Below are 21,433 nucleotides of genomic sequence, written 5' to 3'. Positions count from 1 at the left end.
AAAAGGTACAGATGAAAGGAAACTTACAGAAGTCCATTAAGTGTGTTTGTGTTGCTTCGTTTTTTTGGCAGGTTTTGCTTGACCGGTTCGATTACGATGAGGAACCAGATGTGGAAGAACCAAAGCAGGAGGAAACGACTCCAGCTGTGTAAGAATGCTGTTGTTTTTTGTGTGTGTGTGTGTGTGTGTGTGTGTATGTATGTGTATATATATATATATATATATATATATATATATATATATATATATATATATATATATATATATATATATATATATATATATATATATAAATACAGAGAGAGCTAATAGGACCGTTATTGAAACTACCTAATTAAATTAAATTTTGTTGTTTGCGTGCGTGCGTGCGTGTGTGTTTGTGTGTGTGCGCTTAGTGTTTTGTTTTTTTCCTCCCACCCTTATTTATTTAAAGCCATTAGGCTGCTTGTCGTGCCACTGAGACTCTAAAGTGGGTCCCAGCAGTATGAAAGTTTTTGTCCAGTGCATCAAACATCTAAAAAAAAAATAAATAAATAAAAACTGCTGCATGTTGTTGTAATTGCAAATGATCTTCAATCCATTCTAAGCACTCTTTCTTTGTCTTGTACAGAAACCTTGTGGATCTGCAGCAGGCTTTACAGGCTCATCTGTTTGGTCAACTATCTACCCAGGTATTTTATTTCACTGTCGAGGAAAGAAAGTCCATGGTGTTCAGTCACTGACATTCATGAGCTGAAAAGGGGAGGAGGGAAAAATCCAATGCTTGAATGATTAGACATCAAGATGTTTATGTTGAATTAGATAAAAATGTGTTAGATTAGAATAAATCAGTGTTCCATCACTGATTTATAGGATGTACTGTTTTATACATATTTTGGCATAGGAAAATTAACGTCACCAGCAAGTATCAAATGAAATCACCAACATCTGCAGAAGTGTTGCTACTTGCATGAGGTGGATACAGAGCTTGCTAATGAGAATGAAACGTGTGACACAGTCACATGACCAGGTGTTTCTGTTTTTACAACTGCAGCCACAAAACAGGAAAGAAGGCAGCCCAGTGAACTAATGAAGAAATAGAAACAAACCTTTATCTTCTCAAAGAATAGGTGACTGTACATGGACAAAGTGCTGCACCTGATTGTTCTCTGTTATGTTGGGTTCTGTCTCTGCTTCAGTTCAAGCACACTGAAGATACAGTACAGTCTGTATATTTATATTTCCATATAGTAGCCCATACTTCATTTGGAATGAGGACAGCCAATCTGAACAAAGCTCATTTGCATACGAATCTTGGGCACACTAACAACAGGCTGTTTAATTCTGTGGTTTTAAATGGTCGTGTAACTATAAATCGGAGAGGAAATCGGGAGGTAATTCTGGGGTATTGGCCCTTTTTAACGTTCTGCTTTGTTGTGCAGTTGCTTCCAAACGTGCAAGCAGCGATGCAGGCGGTGGGCTCTCAGTCGATTCCTGGTTCGACACAGGCTGCGGGACAGCCTGGCCCTGACTTCCAATTGTCTGGGCCCTCTGAAACCCCTCAGAACGAAAGCCACGGCCATATCAGCACACAGCCCCAGGTATGGGCCACCACATCCTTCAGAGACCACCAGCCTGCTGATGTCTATAAACATGGACTGAAGTCCATTACAGAGCTTTAATCAGTAGCATTGACCTCATGGTGTGAATTTTTTGTTTGTACTTTTGTTTGTAACAATCTACATTCGCGTCATGGCAGCGTCAACTTCGGACGCTGAATATCTGGGATCGATTACTTTTGGAAAAATCAGGGAAAACTGCCAAACTATTCCTTTAGTAGACACAGACACTCTGTGCACAGAGATGAGGCTCTAATTGTGTTTTGTTTCTGGATAATTTCTATGTACTTTGTATCTTCAGTCCACTTCTCGTTATTTTACTTGTTCCAGATTAAATGAATTGTTTTAACTCTCCCCCTCTCCCTTTTCAGGATGTGCCGATGGAATCCAGCCAGTCCAGGAGGGATGATCGGGATGGGAGATACAACAGACGATCAAGGTCGAGGTTTGTTATTTTAGTGCTCCTACAGTTGCTTTGCTGTACTCTGGCCTCCTTGCTGATTGATTGATTGATTGATTGATTTTATTTATTTATATTCTTTTTGCTGTTATTTTACTGTTGGGTTTTAATGAGCTCTCACCTGTATCTTTACATCTGTAATATCTTACCTGTTTCTCCTCTTCTGCTCACAAACTCAAATGGGGTAACTAAAGGTTCTGAAGGTTGAAGGAACGGCTGCTGCCTTCAGTGTAAAGGTTATAATGAGGTGACCATTCAGCTCCTCACCTTCTCTGCAGGTCTCCTCAGAGATGCTCGTCGTCCCGTTCGCGGAGGTCCCTCTCCGGCTCACGTTCTCATCGCTCGAGGTTCCGGCGCTCGCGGTCTCGGTCCAGAGAGCGCTGGAGGGGCTCGCCGAGGTCACGCACTGAGGACCGGAAAGAGAGAGAGAGGAAACATAAAGGTCTCCCGCCCATCAGGAGAGAGATGCTCAGCGGTCAGTGGGAGCGTCTGTATCAGCAGGCTTGGCGTTATTTAGAATGATGTATTTTTATTTGTATTATAAAACTACTTGCATACTTTCCTTCCATTATGTGAGTTTACCTTATATATTACTTTATATATAATACAATATATATTATATATAGAGTTTACCATATATATATTTTGTTTGTTTGTTTATCTGGGTTTTTTCCCCCCACTGTATCTGCTTATATATGTACAGTACTGTATAAGTACAGATTAGTTTTAATGTGGATTCTCTGTGTTCAGTTTGCACCACAACACTGTGGATCGGTCAGCTGGATAAGAAAACACAGCAGCAGGACATCAGCAGCCTGATGGAGGAGTTTGGGCAGATCGAATCTATAAACGTAAGTTTTTATCTTTTGTGTTTGGCGGTTATAGTTTATTCTGTCAGATATGGATGCCATTAAAATAAGTCTAAGTTATCACATAATATTCATCCAGTTAATCAAAAAATTGGTGGTAGGAGTAAAAAATCTCTCTCCAGACGTGCCAGGACAGAACCTTAGTGCTTGATTTTTCAGCATATTTTTTCCAGTTTTCAGTGCATTTTAAAAAATGACCACAGCAATTTTAACACTGGGCCTCATTCTTAGTTCTGATGTTTCTTCTTAAAACCCACTTCCGCAATGTTTGTGAAGATTCTGACGTTCACCGATGTGCTCTTACTGATGTTCTCTTATTCTGCACACTCAAGAGCACAAAGGTGAGAACAGTTTGGTGGGACTATTTCTTAGCACCTTTCTCAAGAACACATTTAAGAACAAACTTAAGATTGTGGAGAATAAGGCCCAGTGATTTGGTGACTGATGTCATGATGGGACATTTTCATACTGTTCCATTGATGATGATGATGATGATGATGATGATGTTGTTGATGATGATGATGATGATGATGTATTTATACTGCAGTCCTGCCTCATCACTGTTATTGTCTCCTGTCTCTCTTGCGCAGATGATTCCTCCTCGAGGCTGTGCCTACATTGTTATGGTGCACAGACAGGACGCCTCCACAGCCCTGAACAAGCTCAGCAGAGGCAGCGCCAGGATCAACCACAAGCCCTTCAAGGTACAAACCCTTCCTCACTGGTTGGAAGGTTTTCAGCAGCGCTTCAAATCAACCTGAAATCAAGATGGTTAATTTTTTTCGTTACTTCATGTCCCTCCACCCTAGACATTCGCTATCGTTAAGATAGAGGGGGAGGTTGAAGTGTTGGGGCTACGTGGTCGCCCAAACGGAGGGTTTTCAGACCCTCCAAACAAAGTGTTTGGAAAAAAGAAAAGAAGCTGAACAAGAGACCAAAGAAAGCCACAAATATGAGAAATTTCTCTGTTAAGTTACAATAACCTTTATATTATCTTAATTAGTTTAATGTCATTTCAGTGTATTGTGGTACTTTTCTTCATTAGAAGCATAATTGCTAGGAGCACTGATGTCTTGGTAGCTAACCAACTTTTTCGTTCCACCTTAAATCGTCCAGCAGTTCTGATGCCTGAGGCACGAAATGTAACCGCTGCTCTGTTTAAGGTGGAACGGGAAAATACAAACAAGAATCTGGTGAATATCTGACTTCAGCTTCATATCACTGAAGAATTAGGGGTGGGTGATGATAAATAATTGCCCCCCCTCTTTTAAAGCATATGAGGCCCTAAATGTAAGTAAAGCCCAGCAGTGAGGAGCTGAACTTTACCCTCCTCTGCTGTCACTACAGACGGGCAGGGTCGCCTACCTCACCTGTCTTTTACTTACTTTTCCTCCGTTTGCACCTTATTTTTCACATGATCATTATCTTTCGCAGTTATGGCTGAAATATCCAGTTAGGGAACAGAAGTGTCGTTCAGATAAAGTTTGTTTACCTTCTGTCAGTACAGCTAAGCAAAGATGACATTACAGCAAAAATTGCAACACTATGAGCACAAAAGCGCAGACTCTGTAGACATGAGACTGTGGCTTGATGATAACTCACTGAAATCTGTGTCCATCAAATGCAGCCAGATCATAAACTATTAGTTAAATTTCGTTTGCTCTGAAGACCAGTGCTGGACAGTAACTGAGTAAATGTAATTAGTTTCTGTACTTAAGTATTTTTTGGTGTATCTGTACTGAAGTTTCTCCATTCTGGGTGACTTTTTCCTTTCACTCCACTACATTTCAGATTCTAATATCCGACTTTTTCCTCCTACATTTTGAGAAATCTGTCGTTCCTTTTGGTTTCTGTGTGTATAAAAACGTAACATGTCAAAACGAAGAAGCACAAAACCAGAGCACCAATCCGGGTATCATGTTTCTTTTTTCTGAATTTATACATGATTTCATTTTATACTAAATTAGTTTTGGCTTGTTTGTTTATGAGCGGAGACCTACAGATCAATACCGTGTGGAGGAATTCAGGCAGATCGAATCTGGCGGTTGTAGTTCATTCTGTCCGATATGGATGCCACATAATATTCATCCTGTTAATCCAAAAATTGGTGGTAGGAGTAAAAACTCTCTCCAGACGTGCCAGGACAGAACCTTAGTGCAGTTACATGGTTTCACTGTGTAATAGTGCTTGATTTTTCAGCATATTTTTCCACTTTACACTGCATTTTTAAAAAATGACCACAGAAGTTTTAACACTGGGCCTCCTTCTTTGTAAAAGGAAACTCATCTGTGATCCTGAGTTTAAAGCCAGTTTTTATTCAACTTAAACTTGGAACTAAGTTGTAAATAAATCTGAAACTGAAACTTTGCTTGTGTGTAAAAAGTGATTTCAGAGCCACTCGGTTCTCCCTGATGGAAACTGTTTACCTTCAGTATTTTGTGCTTCTGATCATTTTAATAGACGTCAGCGTCACTAATTAATGACGTTCTATTAAAAGACTGGTTTACCAAGAGAGACGCTGGAGGACTTTGACCTGAAATGAGTTCATGAAGCCAGTCTGGTTATAAAAATGATAACAGGACATCAGAGCCAGAATTACTCTTTTAGTACTTTTACTTTATACTTAAGTACATTTGAAGGTAAATACTTTAGTACTTTTACTCAAGTGGAGGTCTAAAGGGAGGAACTTCTACTTTTACTGGAGTAGTATTTTACTTTAACTCAAGTACATGGTTTGTGTACTTCATCCACCGCTGCTTAAGACCCACCTTAACTTCTCTTACACGTTATATTCTCTATATTTAAGCAAAAGAACACGAGGAAGTGTGTTATCGCAAAATGACACCACGGCAAATTGGTGGAATTCCCATTTAAATATTTGGGGGACGTAAAAACAGTGTGAAGGAAATGCAGTTATATTGGAATCTTAGTTGACCAAATGCTGCTGGTTAATTTGGTAGGAAGGACCCTCAGCTGCAGTGACCTGGTGTAGAATGTTTGTTGATGTTGAGAGATTTGTTTAGTCAGATCATTCAGAGATGAATTTTCCTCCTTGTTCAGTTTGATGCTGTACTTTTGTGGTTGAATGCTGCTGTTCTCCTTGGTCAGATTGCCTGGGCGCTGAACAAAGGCGTGAGCTCGCGGTTTAAGAAGTACTGGGACGTGGAGCTGGGAGTCACCTACGTCCCCTGGAGTAAGCTGAAGCCCGCAGAGATCCCGGCTCTGAGAGAGGGAGGCATGCTGGACCAGGACACCTTCAATCCAGGTACGGAGACAAAGTTCAGTCGAGGTGCAGAGGCGGATACTCTAAAGCTTAAATAAACAGCAGTTATTATTATATAATAAAGTTTTTCATTACAGTGATTGCACTTATTATTTCAGATTGTATTTCCGTCTGCTATAAGAGTCTGTATTTTACTGTTGACGTTTTTGCGTATTTTGAGTAAACAATGGCCAGTTCAGATTACAGCACAAAAAAAAAAAATAAAATTTTCTCTGACCCACAGATTTATTGAGATTTGGTTGGTTAGTGTAGTGGGTAACACCTCTGCCTTCTGTGCTGTAGACTGGGGTTCAATCCCCCACCAGGGCAGCACCCTACACTATACCAATAAGAGTCCTTGGGCAAGACTCCTAAGAACACCTTCGCCTACCTGTGTAAAATAATCAGTTTGTAAGTCGGTCTGTAAGAGCGTCTGCCAAATGCCGTAAACGTTAATATGCAAGTTTAACAAGTTGATTTTGAGACCTCTGGTTTAGTGCCTACTGTCTTTAATTTATTATTTAATAATGTTAGCATGTTTGGCTAAGCTACACTGATTTCAGTCACCTCAATTTGATTTAATACTTTTTATTGCAGTGTATTAGTTTTTTATTGATTTCAAATAATTGAAAAGTAATGAGCATTTTCTGTTTTTTTTTTTTTGCTTCTTAATTTTAAAACTTTAACATAATTTCAAAAGTTGCCTTTTCTGTGTCAAAATATTATGACCCGACCAAAAAAGTTTACAAATAATTTCTTGTCTCTTATTTTATTTATTTCTTTATTTATTTCTTTATTTATTTTACTCATACATAATAATTTAATTAGCTTTGCTTTAAATTGATTTACTCTTTCCTTCAATTTAGTTGATTTGCTGATTTACTGTCCCAACCGATGAGATGATCAGTTACTGTTCCAACTGATGTCCCTCCTCCTTTCTAGAGTGGGCGTCGGTGCTGGAGGACCTGCTTAAGGCTGTTGAAGACCGTGGAAACCCGGAAGGAGAACCGAGCGATGGAGCTGCCGTCGCCTTGGCTGGGCCTCAGGTAAAAGCCGGGGGGTTTCCCTCGGAGCTCCGCAGGGTTTCTCTCTGTTCTCTGCAGCTGTTCTCTGTCTTCATTCCTTCTGTTTTTCATTTGGGAGGCAAAGTGTTTATCTTGGTGTCACGTATACGTCACAGCTGGCTTCATTTAAAAAGGCTTAAAGTGTCAAAGCTGTTTATCAGTATGACCGTAATTCATTTTAGTACTTTTTAAAGGCTTTAAGATTCTCCTGCAACACAATCAACAGATTTCAAAACAGTATTGAAACTTAATAAAAAACGTAGCATCACGACTGACTTTATTTCCTCAATGTTTTCTTACGGTTCCACACAAAGTCTTTGTGGTTCATGCACATTGTTCTATGAGAAAAGGAAGCCCTTGTGGTCACCTCTGTGCACATAATATCAGAACAGAGATATGAACCGAAATTCAAGAACCGCTGCCGCCGTTTTCAGACCACTTCCTCTTTGTTTACCCTGTGGCCGTGCAACTGTGGAGTATCCCAGAGCAAGACTTTGACTTCTTGGCTCTGCAGTGTCAAATGCAGCTTTGTAGGAACTTGTAAACACTAATAACTGGACTGGAGTAAATATCAGTTTAATCTGAAGCAATTCGAAGTTGTGAAATATTAGATTAGATGATTTGATGCAGAAAAGGAAATGGTGCTTTTTTGTTTCGGGAGCATTTTATACACAAATGGTGGCACTTTGCAGAAATACAGGGAGATTCAAAAAGATTCATCCGATTTCCAAATGATTTTCACTTGTAAATCAGTACAGAACAGTGCAGTGAACTGTAAATGGTTTAAATGAGCATAAAGTAATACAGCAGTATGAACCTCTTCCAGCTGTGCGTTCAACATCAGCGCCAAAGTCGGATTCATCCCACACTCAGTTGAGCGTGTTGGGTGTCGCTGCACTCACAGCTCTTTCAGTGCGTTTTCGGAGATCGTCCAGTTCGGTTGTGGAACCAATGACGAACCGTCGGAGTTGACCCACAAAAATCACCTTGCACAGTTATGACTGATTCACTCTTATTGATGTGGAGAACGCAGAACGCTTTCTGCTCGGGGGTCTCGTCTCCTCGCAGACTGAAGGGTGACCTCTTCCACTGACAGAAACTCTATGATCCCCTCTTTCAATTGGATTGTGATTGGTTCCTAAACGCCTCACGGTTGGAAAAATATGGCGCTTTGAAATCGGATCTTTTTGAATCACCCTGTATTTAAAATAACAATTTAAGCAGGATGCTGAGCAATAAATTTCTAGAACACTAACAGTTTTATCAACAGCAGCCAAAAGATCAGTCTACTAACCTGATGTTAGTAAAGTATTAGTGTTATTTGAAGCAAAGTGGGAAATGGTGCTTTTCGATGGGGCAAGTTTTGTTTCTGGGTCATTTTATACGCAGTGGTTAAGACTGCAAAATATTAAAAGTGGCATTTTCATCAGATTACTAGAATACTAACAGGTTTTATCGCAAACAGCCAAAAACATATTGGTGTCTATATTCAGTGTTTATTCCATTTCAATATGGATGAGTATGGAGTTGGTGGTGAATGCTCTTGAATTTGGACATCAGCATCTTCTCATTTAGGCACATTTAATCTAAGGATGAGCAGTCAGGTCAAAATTGAAGTGATATGTGAAGTAGCAGCGGTTAATAATAACAAATAATAATTGAATACATTTAAATGTTAATTTTGCTTAAAAATGTTACTACCAAATTATTTTGGGGCATTTTTCTGTCCCTGTCCAGGTATTTTTATGATTAAAATATCAAATTTGGGGCATTTTTGCCCTTTTTCCTGGTTGTTTCTACCACTGGTTTGACTGCTACCCATGACTGGGGTTGAAGAGAAACACTGACTGGAACAGCACACCACCTTTTTGGACGAATTTGCTGTGGACTCACACACAGGTGGGTTTATGAACTGTAAAGAAAACGTCAAGGCTGAGGCTTGAAAGCGCTGATCCTGGCTTCACACTCGCAGTGGACTGTACTCATCTTGGCGTAGTTTTGCCGTTTTGTTACTGCGCAGCATCATCTTTGGTGGGATGCTAGTTTATTGTCCAAATCAAGAATCTCTATAACTTTGGCTGCAAAAATCTGTATGTTAATCCAAAACCCGTCAAATGAAGAATCCAAAACCCGTCAAATGAAGAATCCCAAGCTGACAAGTAACCAGGCTGCTGAAACCAGGTTGATCTCAGATTTCGCAATGTTGCCATCTCATTGCCCTGAAATTGAAACCATTTTCAGGTAAGTCCAGCAGGAGTCTCTTTTGAGGAGTTCTGTAAGTGATCTTTTAAAGGAAAGGCTTTATAAGGCAGCTTGGTGAAGCACAGCTGTTGTTTAGTGTTTCTATGGCTTTGTTCACACAGCAGGTACAAGTGGCCCAAGTCTGATCTTTTTCTTCATATGTGACACAGATGCGTGTCTGTGTGAACAGATAAACACACCGGATCCGACATTCACTTCCAACTTACATGTGGTACTGAAATCCTGACGTGCGGCAATGTGGCTCAGTCTGAACAGTCAGATCAGAGTTCATGGGACTTTTTTACGTCAGTCCAGCTCCACATTAATCTTAATTTCGTGCTGATGAGACTCAAACATTTAGACTGATGTTTCTGTATAAGAATTAGAAGAGCCTCATCCAAAACCCTCCACGTTCGAAGAGATTAAGGAAGAAAAGGCCGAACGCGCCGTAGCAGAACGAGGCTTCACCGTCCAAAGAAACGTTAAAAGTCTGAAAACAAAGTTTAAAGAATCCAAGGACACAAACCAAAGTGACCGCGCCCTTTTTAATACGAGATGAACACATTCTGGGTGATGAGCCCAGCTGTCAGTCAGTGAAGGTACACGATGGCTCCTGTGATGCTGGTGAAGATGAAGCTGATCCTCCGGGAGCAACTGGTGTGTGTTGGCGGTTGTGATTGTTGACGTCTGGATGAGCCACTTGAAGCAACATGACGCTCTGTTCTTTTGTGCATGTGGGTCAGTTTAGGAGCTGATCTGTTCAGACTGATGCTGCATACAGGTCACATTTGAAAGATGTGAACAGCCGAATAATAATAAAAAAATCAGATTTGGTGAGAAAATCAGACTTGGGCTACTTTTACCTGCTGTGTGAACGTAGCCCAAGAAGCCATGTTAAACAGATCAGACTTAACTTCACTGCACCCTTACAGTGCACCAGCATCCTTACCTTTTACGTAGACTATTTACAGTTGTTATGTTTGTAAACATAACATCCACTCTGTTGGATCAGGCATACTGTAGGCCTCAGGATGAAAACTGCCAGTTCTTAACTTTTACAAACGATGTCTGCTGGTGGAGAACGTTCTCAAAATGGCAGAAAAGTTCTTATCTGCTCAGATTAAATAGGTCATTAAATGTTTTTGACAATGTTAGTGCAAGACCCTTTGCTGCTGTTTTATTTCTACTGTACGTTCTAAATGTGTGAAAATAATACTTGGTGGACAGACAAAACGAGGAGAACAATGTTCCCTGTCCAATTTTGGATAGATTAGATGAAGCCTGCTGAAGGAAACCTCGGTTGAAGGAACGTCACCAACACAAGATTCCTAAGTGGGTCTTGGCTTGAATATCTAGATCTAGAAGAACAACTTAAAACGTTTCCAATTTGTGAAATTCATGTTCGTATCTTATTTACTAAATTCTATAAAGAACCATCTATTGAAGGGTTCTTCAGGGTACCAGACATGGTGGCCAAAGAACTTCTAGAATAACCTGTAAATAGTCAATCTATGCAAAGAACTGTACATGGTTGTCTTGCACAGTTACAGTGTAATCTGGAGAAGCTGAAGTCTTGCCATACAATCAAGTCCATCGTAATATTAGACCTTGAGAGTTCTGCAGTTATTGACTCAGCAGCTGTAGCTGCGTCTCAGGATTAAGGCTGGTGGGTGGTTTAGATCAGTCTTATCTACAGAGGTTCATTGCAGTCGAGCAGGAGCGCAACCTGATTCCACCTCCACATCCATCTGCTGGTTTCAGTCTTCAAGCAGCTGATTAGTTATGTGTCCATCCGCTGAGACTGTAGCTGCCTTCACATGCTGACAGTTACAGTAAATGTAGGTTCCTGAGTAAAGGTGCACCTTTTAAGTCATAATTAGAAGTTGGAGCTTCAGCTCCATCTCAGAGTCATCATCGTCATCGTGGTGGAGAAAACGATTTTGCTCATTCTTTCTTGGGTAATTCTCTACATTTCTAAGTGCCACTAACTTTTTGTAGTCAGTAACGAGCTTAAAGGTTTGCTTTCATCTGGAACTGTTGGTTACGTTATGCACATTTTTACGATCTGAAGATGTTTGGAAGGCCAGCTAAGACTTTCAGAACATGCACAACACCATCCTAGCCTCTCTGTTCATGACCGTGGGGCACTTGTAATTATGGCTTCATAGAAGGATCATTGGGTAGTCGGCAAGGCAGCCTGACGTAGCAGAGAGCCTCTTTAAAACGATGTGCAGTGAGTGAAGATGAGGTCCACTTCATTCAGACCTGAAAGAAACAAACTCTCGACAGACCTTTTCCGTTTGAAACCCCAGACTTTCAGAACGTGGATGCTCAGAATTTTCCCTGAGGATTACGGATTACAGAATATCGCTATCAGATGGCTGAGCTATTTTGCAGTGCTGTGGAACGTTCCGCTAAGGTAACCACACACTCGCCCATGTAGAGCCATGTAGGCTGTTCATTACACCTGTTGAATATGCATGGGTATGCAAATGCTCATATACTCTTGTTCGATATCAACTCCACCCCCTCACTACACTGTGCTACTACAGTACTACGCTATTACACAACTACAAGAGGCAACTTTGTGTCAAAAGAAGAAATGTTTGTTCAACAAAATAGGGGAATTGATGTGTAAGTGGTAAGTTTGGTAACCACTGCCTGCCGTTTCTTGACACAACAGCACTTATTGTTCTGTAAACAACTGGCCTGAGAGTAAGCTGGATTTTAAGTGGTCTAGTCTCTTATTGATTTATACAGTGCTAGCCAATCCGGTCAAAATATACCATAACAAGCTAGATTTGGCTTTAGGTTTAGCTAGCTACTGCCACTGACACGTTTGAGTCTAATGTGATGTCAAAATACAAATATGTATATCACTGCTGTCGGAAGAAAACCTTGCATCTCCAAAATGGTAACTTTACAGGAGAAGGAAAAAACTTGCTTTACTTTCAATGTAAGTCAATGGAACCAGAATTTTTCCCATGTCATTTTGGGTCATTTCTTTTAGGCCATTCATCATAAAATTTGGAAACAATGTAAAGAGTAACAGATACTTTCAAATTATGTCAAAAACTGAAAAAAATTGGACATAAGATTTTCTTCCGACAACGACGATATGGAAGTGTTAAGAGGGCTTAACCATTTACGCATGTAGAAAAGAACAAGCTTCTTTCAAAATGTGAAAAATGAATGTGTGGGATATGTTGGGTGAGAAATACAGGCTTTTCGTTTGACTGTTTCACAGCAAGCAATGTGACCAACTGGCTGACAGTTTCCAGGGGTTTTCTTCAAAATCCAGATGCACTTTGGATCCACTTTAAATGTTTCATGAATCAGTCCCATCAGTTGTACATTTTTTACTGTGTTAAAATGCTCTTAACCACAATTGAAAATGTGTAATTGCAAAAATACAAAGATTTAAAGCAACATTTCAGCAGTGCATCATAGTGTCAGAAGCCACATCAAGTCTAAGAGTTCACACAGCAGGTAGAAGTGGCCCAAATCCAACGTGGCTTTAAAAAAAAAAAAAAAAAGTAACCGTTTACAGCATGCTTTTAAATTAACCCATATTTTTAACGTTGTGTGTTCATCGAGAGGTAAACGATCAACGTCCACTTCCAGAGGGTATCAGTTTGTTTTCCAGCATCTCGGGAGCGATCATGAAGTTCTGAATGTTGACGGCTGGGTTCCTCACCCAGATTGCCTTTGAACTTGCTGGGAAAAAAAGGGCGTGCCATCTGGCTACAGCCACTTGTTTGTTTGTTTGTTTGTTTGTTTGTTTCTTGGTTTCTTTAAACTTTTTCATACTCTAACTTTTCTTTGACACTGTAGCATCGACCTCATATGGCCATTTCTTTCGAAAAGTGCCTTCTATTTTTTTCCTATACAGAAACATCAGCCCGAATATTAGAGGTCTCAACAGCGAAAATTTATATGAATGTCGCGTCGGATTGACGAAAAAGTCTGAATCAAGAATTCTAATCTGGCTGTTCAGACTAGCCACGTTTACATACAGCCTAATAATCCAACTAATAGATCAATCTGAGTAGGATACATCTATGTATACACTGCAATTGGTATAGTCTAGTCCAGTTGAGCCCATTGAGAATACAGTTTCTATGCGATTGATCAAGGTGGGTAATCCTCCATTAAATAGAAGAATAATAACTGAAAACGCCTGTATCTGATTACTTTCCCTACTTTCTGCATGTGCGTTGCGTCATAGTGAGAGTTTGTACCGTTCAACATGGTGGGAGCAGAAACTGGTCTGCAGAGGAGACGAAGTTCATGCTCTGATCTTTTAAAGACGGCGGTGGGACGGCCGTCCAGCTTATGTGTCTCAGAACACAAAGTCTTCCTCTCGGCCTTCTTTAATAAGGACATGTGAAGGACGTTTTCCTGAGTCTGACTTCATTTAAAAGCAATTAAAAATGAGCACTGCTCACTGCTGCTCATCTCACTCTGACAGAGCCTCATGTGTTCACTGTCATGGTAACTTCTACACTAAGTGGTTCCCCATGCATGTGCAGCATTTTGGATCTGATTACTTGTAGTGAGCATGTAAACCATTATTTTCATCAGTTTGTTGAGTGAGAATAAACACAGTCTTAATCTGTAAATGGAATGTATTCAGTTGGTTTGGCAATTTTTGCATGTGAACATGGACACTAAGTCGCATTGCTACATATGAAGATGTTTCAAGTCAGAACTGAAAATGTCAGATTTGGTCTGTTTTTTTTTCTGTTCACATTGACACATCTGTCTCACAAAAATCTGACCACTTTTACTTGTATGAACAAACCCGTAGAGTTTACAGAACAACTTCTTACAGTTTCACGTTTTTAAAGCATGCAGTTAGCGCAGCACTAATTGGTCAGGCATTAATTACTATTACTTGGTCGCTCCATTAGCCCCGTAGCCTCAGGCACCAAACATGGGATTAGTGGAACTGTGTAAATTCGCCTTTTTGCGGATGTCGCAGAGCTCTCTCACCGACTGCCTCAGAGGTAACCTTTAGTACGATGGAGGATGGAGCGGAGGATCAACTCCGTGGGTATTGAATGAGAACCGTGGAACCTTCTGAGGGCTGGACGCCTTTGATCCAGGATGCAACCTGGCCGCTGAGCTCTTCTGGACGTTCCTTTCGTCTCCTCGAAGGAACCAGAGAGTTGGTAAGGCAGAGATTTATTTCACTCTGGTTGTCAATCACGTGGGCCTGGCTTTGGCCAGCGTTCAGTATGTGGTGTGAATGGACCCGTATTCTGATTTTAGAGGGGAGGATGAATCAATACAGGAAGATGCTTTTCTAAAATTTGCTTAATTTTTATTAAATCAGCTAAAAACCTTAAACGCACTAAAAGCTGTGTGCTCTCTCATCTGTTGACGTTGCCATGTTTTCAGTTTCTGCTTGGTGCTCAGGAATCATGTGTACAGTTATTAAACACTTCTCATCTGATAGTCGGGTAGTGCAGTAACAGCGGAACTCATTCGATAATATAAACAAAGATATGAAATGAGTTCAGATCTATTGCACTGATCATCCTCTGTTGCCATAGAGATTTATGGGTGCCATTTAGACCTGTATGAAGTTTAAACATGGGACCTGCAGATGTTTAAACCTGGCGTGAGCAGCTGCAGTACGTGAAGACTTCGGCTTAGTTCAGTCAGAGCACTGAGAATGGTGTACGTGTCCCTGAGGTTCTTTAAGGCTTGTTTGAGCTGTCATGCCAACAACTCTCAACAGAAACAGAACAGGTGGAACTTCTATGAATTATACAGTAACTACAGTAAATAATTCAGCTATTGATTATTCAGGAATTGTGAATTATTCCGTGTCTGCTGTAATCTATCAAGTATCCAGTATGCATTATCCAGTAACTTTTATAAATGCATCAGTGAGTGCAATGATTTATTCTGCTGATATTGTTTAATAATTATTATGAATTATTCAGCATCTGCAATGATTTATTTATTAACTACTATAAATAATTCAGTATCTACCTTGAATTATTCAGTCTGCTGTGATTTCTTCAGTCTATAATGTGAGCTACTCAGTATCTGTGTATACTGAATATATGTATATATGAATTAGAAGTTATCAAATATTTAATAACTGCATATGATTTATTCAGTGTCCACTTTGTGTTGTTCACGGTGTGGTGTAAATGGTTCAGTATTTAATATGAATTATTCAGTACTTAGTATGGTTTTTATCAAAGTGTTTATCTGTCCGTTTGTATAAGATCAGAATGACCGTTTCCAGAATGGTTACTGGACATTGTGCAGACTGTGCACTGAGCACCCAGGCAGACTGTCTTTAATTCATTGAAAGGTCATGATATTTCATCTTCCTGATGGACGATGTGCATCACAGTATTTAGTCTTGCTGAGGTTTTTCTAAGCGGGGGGAAAAGCCCCAGCAGAGCCACATTTAAACCATGTTTTTAAAAGGTACACGCAGTTATTTTACTGCAGCGTTTCACTTTCTGTACTGCTGTAAGTCCTATGAAACGTGCAGCTCGGTGTTCTTTAAGCACTTACAGTGTCCATTATATGCTCAGCCAAATATAGTGGCATTTAGTACGATATTGATAAAAAATCGTCTTATTGGCCACACATACATATAATCACTGGTCAGATACCTGCTATGCAGGCAGCTGCAGAACATTGTCTGGACTCATCACCAGTCCTGACCAACCTGTGAGCACATATAATCTCTCGCTGTTGTTGGAAGAAAACCTCATATCTCCATTTTTGTCGTTTTCCGGTTTTTGACATAATTTGAAAATATCTGTTGTCCTTTACACTATATGTGAATTTCATGATGATTGGACTAAAAGAAACGGCCCAAAATTACTTGGAGAAAATTCTGGTTCCATTGACTTGCATTAAAAGTAAAGTAGGTTTTTTCCTTCCCCTGTAAAGTTGCCATTTTGGAGATACGAGGTTTTGTTCAGCGATATATTTCAGGTCAGTGCTGTGTAAGGAGTGTAGGATGACACTGAATGGGTGCTGCACCATCTCTCGTGTTATCAGTTGTCAGCATAACAGTTTGAGGGAAGTTTAGCAGAATCGTTAAAATTTAATCGTGAATTCCAGAATTTCTCTGTCCTCCTTTTACTTTAGCGACTTTTGCTTAAAGGGGAATTCTACCAGTCTTTCAAAATTTCCGAATAATTCAGTGTGTGAGATGTTAAGAGAGGTTTAGTGTGAAGTGGTTCAGATGTCTTTACAGTGGTGGTGGTGGGAACCAGGGGTCGCCATGACTACAACACAAATATAGGCATTTTATTTACCATCCAGAACCACCAGAGAAATACACGAGTCTTCTGAGTTTATATGGAATGTTGATGATGGAAAATAGTGGAAAATCTGGAATAATCAGTTTTCTTTGGGGACTATTTTGCCTCACAGCGCCCTGCATGCCACGTATCATCACGAACACATGAATGGAGTTTAAGGCCAAAATCAAAAGACCATCATAAAACAGCGTCTCAGTCATCAGGCAGTGGATTCAGAACCATTTCATGTAGGAACTTTCTGTGAGGAGCTTTTAGAGGTGGACGTCTGGTTCCTATCACCACCACTGTAAACATGGCTGAATAAGTTTCTCTAGAACAGAGAGTTTCACACCAAACCGCTCTGAATGACTCTGTTTACATCTTAATTATTTACGCAGAAATTTCAGGAAAATAGGTGGTTTCCCTTTAAATTTGAATAGTGACCCAGAAAGAATGCAGAATCCCAAACATTCCTGAAATCTGGGATGTGTTTAAAGGATGTGTGTCCATTAAACTGAACTGCACATGTGTAGATCAGTACTAATGCAGGTGGAAAATGGCCATCGATGGCTGCTAATCACTTACAAAGGTCTTATGCAAAAGTTTGAGCACCCCAATCAGATAACGTACCCCCCCCCCACCCCTTATTTGTTTTTCTCACTGAAAATAAGTTACACGTCCTCTACAGAGACTTTTAATACACAATTACTGTTTATTTGCTGAATTTAACACATTTGTTGGAAAATATAAAGGGTTTGGTTTCCTAGACAGGGACAAAACCTAGTTCTGAACTACACAGCAGGCCTAATGGAGAGATTGTTCCACTGGAAGGAAAATATAATCAGTCAACCTTTATTTACTCAAATACATTGAGGGCGTCCCTCATTTTCAGTGTAGCTGAGCGTCCGCAACATTAAACAATAAAAAATTTTAATAATCCAGACAAGATAAATGGCAGACGACCTCAGAGAATGTGTTTGAAAAAAGGTCAAACTAAACTAAAGTGTGATAAACTGAGTTGTGAACACTGTGAGAGCGCCTCCTGCTGTTTATCAGAGCGTCACCGCTCCCCAGTTTCAGTCTCCATTTCCCAAACGCTTTGGCCGAGCATGCTAACGTTACTCCTCCTAATAAACAGACACACGTTCAGCTCCGTCTCCTCATTATTCACCACCATCACTGGAATATTTTATCATCAACATTAACACAAGAGGATGACCAGAGGGACGGTGGAGTTTGAGCCGGCAGTGCCTGAGATTTATTTTTAAAACGCAGAGTTGGAAAAGAAAAACCTGAATCTCACAGTGAAAGCAGCGTTCTACAGTATAAATCAGAGGTCACTAATAGGTGGACTGTATTCCAAGGCCGGACCCAGACGCTGTCCTATGCGGACCTGTACCAGTTTCGACTGCCTATTTTAATCAGCATAACATCTCTAGCTTTTACGGTACCACTTTAGCGGTACGGGAAAGTCACAGACCAATCGCATGTGTTGTAAATAACTCAGCCAATCAGATCTGTGCATTACGATGAGCACTGAGACTCGAGTGAGTGACATTCACACGGGAGGAACAAGGCGAGATGGAGACACAGCAGTCAGAGAAGAAAGTGAGTCAGAGGGAAGTTATTTCACATGTTCTGATCTAAAAAGAGAAAACTGACAAATTTTGTTGAGTTTTAGTTCTGGGCAGCGGTGTAGGCCACAGTGAGTGACTGCTAGTAGCAGCCTGTTCAGGAGAAGTTTTGGGGGCACCTTTTCTAAGTGTAGAGGGAGGAGCATGGCTGAAGCCCCTCCTCCCTCCAGTCTAATGAACTATAAAGTCCCAGCTCAGTACACTCAACGCTGTTTCTTCAGAGGTTCTTTGGTAAAGACAGTGATTCTATATAGAACCAAGAACAATTTCTTGCTCAAATGGATTTTTCCATGGTGGAATAGTTCTTCAGATAGATGGAGAATGTGTTGTGTGTGTGTGTGTGTGTGTGTGTGTGTGTGTGTATAGCATGGTTCTACAATGTCAAGCTTGTGACGATTCTTTTTTGGTTCTGTATAGAACCACATACAGCTCCGACACACAATTCCATGAATCTGAGGAACTGTTTCACCATGGAAAGAACCATTTAAGCCTGCTTTACTTCAACCCTTGAAGAACCATCTTTTTTTATTAGTGTACCCTCCCTTTGCTATGATGAAGCTTTCACACTCCCGCCACCATCCAATGTGTCAGCCTTATCACAGGTATGGGGGTCTGGCCTTCTAGCTCCAAACAGCTGAATATACACTACCTTTCAACGGTTTAGTCACTTGTTGCATTAATAATGGTACTATTTACAGTTATTACTTACACGGGTTGTATTGTGTAAGTGATTTACTGTAATCATGTATTTATCGTTACTCGTCATGTTCCCCGTCTACCTCAAGCTTCCAGTGAGTGTCATCCTGGATGTGAGATGTACTTTGTTCTTGACGTTATGAGGGCATCTTGGGGATGAAGGTCCACAGCGTCAGATGCTCCCACCTTCTCATTTTCTGTCCTCAGCCAGATCCAATCTAAACATGTTTACCGAACGGCTGTGGGGGAACTACGTCCGGAATTTTATCTGGATCTCAGCATTCTGGAACCACAGGTGAAGGTGTGGTCAGGCCTCTGGACTAAGAGGTGTCCAGATTCAGGGCAGAAGCCCCCCTTTAACACTCCACCTCTGAAATACTCACTGGAGCTTTATTGAATCGCTATAACGCTACACGCTAACTGTAGCGATCGTTAGCTAGAATTAAGCAGTGGTTCTAGTCATCTTACTGGAAATGAGAAACATCTCAGAATGAATCTTCAATTAGGTCAGTAACAATAATGAGAATAATAATAATGATAATAGCAATAATAATGATAACTTTATTTATATAGCACCCTTTTACCCTTCAAGATGGTTCTTTAATAATGGAACACTCAAAGAACCCTTTGCATGGTGAAATGTTCTTCAGATTGATGAAGAATGTACACTAGATGGTGGTATATAGCACTAAAAAGGGTTCTTCAGTTGTTACAAGCTTGACATGACAGCAGAACCATTTTTGGTGCTGTATAGAACCTTTTTTCAAAAAGGTTCTGTATAGAAATATCTTCAGCACATTTTCCATCACTCTGAAGAACACTTTCACCATGCAGAGAACCATGTAATTAAGCAAAGGGTTCTTTGAGTGTTCAGGGTTCTCCATAGAACCTTTTTTCTTTGTTACAGAACCCTTGAAGAGCTGTCATTGTCCAACACATGCTCTATCAGTCTGAAGGACCGTTTCATTATGCAAAGAGCCCTTTAAACATGCAAAGGCTTTGAGTGCTCATGGTTCTACATATAGAACCATTATCTTTATTAAAGAACCTTTTGAAGAACCGTCTTTTTTAAGAGTGACAAAAAAAAGCAGATCAGAATGTCACATTTTACAAAGAAGACATCAAAATCATGTCAACAGCAGAGTGAAAACGGAAAGAAGCGCTTTAATAAGAAAATGAATGTGAACAACTAAATATTAAAATGATTTGGAGCACTTTAATAGGACCACCTCCTCATTTCTACACTCACTGTCCACTTTATCAGCTGTACTGACCACAGAAATGGGCTTTGTAGTTCTACAGTTACAGACTGTAGTCCATCTGTTTCTCTGCTACTTTGTTACCCTGTTCTTCAGTGGTCAGGAGCCCCATGGACCCTCACAGAGCAGGTACTGTTTGGGTGGTGGATCATTCTCAGCACTGCGGTGACGTGGTGGTGTGCTGGTCTGAGTGGATCAGACACCTCAGTGTCGATGCTGGACTGAGAATAGTCCACCAACCAAAAACCTCCAGCTTACAGTGTCCAGCCGGCAGCGTCCTGTGACCACTGATGAAGGACTAGAGGACGACCAGCACAGACTGTGCAGCAGCAGATGAGCTGTCGTCTCTGACTTTACATCTACAAGGTGGACCGACAAGGTAGGAGTGTCTAATAGAGTGGACAGTGAGTGGACACAGTGTTTAAAAACTCTGATCCACTCACACCAGCACAACACACACTAACACACCACCACGTCAGTGTTACTGCAGTGCTGAGAATGACCCACCACCCAAATAGTACCTGCTCTGTGAGGGTCCATGGGGGTCCTGACCACTGAAGAACAGGATGGTAGAGTGTGGACGCCCTACCGTGTGTGGGTGTAAGTCAGTTTTCATCCGCTGGACAGAAAGAGATGAATATGAAAACATCCTCTCCACAGTTTAGCTCGTGTGTGTTTTCCTCTGCTCAGCTGCAGTGGACAGTGAAATAGGTCAGTAAATCAGGAGGTGTAGAGTCTGTACTGCAGACTGATTTCCTTTACCCCCCCTGTTATTTATGTGTTCTCACTAGTTCGCTGTTCGGTGAAAACTGGAGATAAATAATCAATCAATAAGGAAGGCAGTATTCATTTAGCCTTTTCTGACAGTCTCTTTGTCTGTCTGTCTATCTGTATCCATTTGTCTGTCTGTCTGTCTGACTGTATCTGTTTGTGTTTGTCTATCTGTCTGTCTATCTGTATCTATTTGTCTGACTGACTGTATCTCTGTCTATCTGTTTGTCTGTCTGTTTGTCTGTTTGTCGGTCTGTCTATCTCTTTGTCTATTTGTCTGTCTGTCTATCTGTTTG

The 21,433-nt window shown here is 40.6% G+C and overlaps 1 protein-coding gene across 2 annotated transcripts in view; it reads left to right on the top strand.

Annotated features, from left to right (window-relative positions):
- The window catches only part of scaf4b (SR-related CTD-associated factor 4b), a 39,416-nt gene that overhangs the window by 13,629 nt on the left and 4,354 nt on the right, over positions 1-21,433 (top strand). For both annotated transcript variants that reach the window (XM_017682537.2, XM_017682536.2), the window contains exons 8-16: positions 72-148; positions 611-671; positions 1,422-1,580; positions 1,970-2,043; positions 2,337-2,533; positions 2,809-2,909; positions 3,518-3,631; positions 6,036-6,192; positions 7,132-7,235. In XM_017682537.2, the coding sequence (XP_017538026.1) occupies positions 72-148; positions 611-671; positions 1,422-1,580; positions 1,970-2,043; positions 2,337-2,533; positions 2,809-2,909; positions 3,518-3,631; positions 6,036-6,192; positions 7,132-7,235 (1,044 nt within the window). The remainder of the gene's footprint in view (positions 1-71; positions 149-610; positions 672-1,421; positions 1,581-1,969; positions 2,044-2,336; positions 2,534-2,808; positions 2,910-3,517; positions 3,632-6,035; positions 6,193-7,131; positions 7,236-21,433) is intronic.

The sequence above is a fragment of the Pygocentrus nattereri genome, chromosome 17 (assembly GCF_015220715.1).
Source record: "Pygocentrus nattereri isolate fPygNat1 chromosome 17, fPygNat1.pri, whole genome shotgun sequence".
NCBI lineage: Eukaryota > Metazoa > Chordata > Actinopteri > Characiformes > Serrasalmidae > Pygocentrus > Pygocentrus nattereri.
The sequence above is the reverse complement of the archived record's forward strand: the minus strand, read 5'-3'. Positions and strand labels throughout refer to the sequence as shown.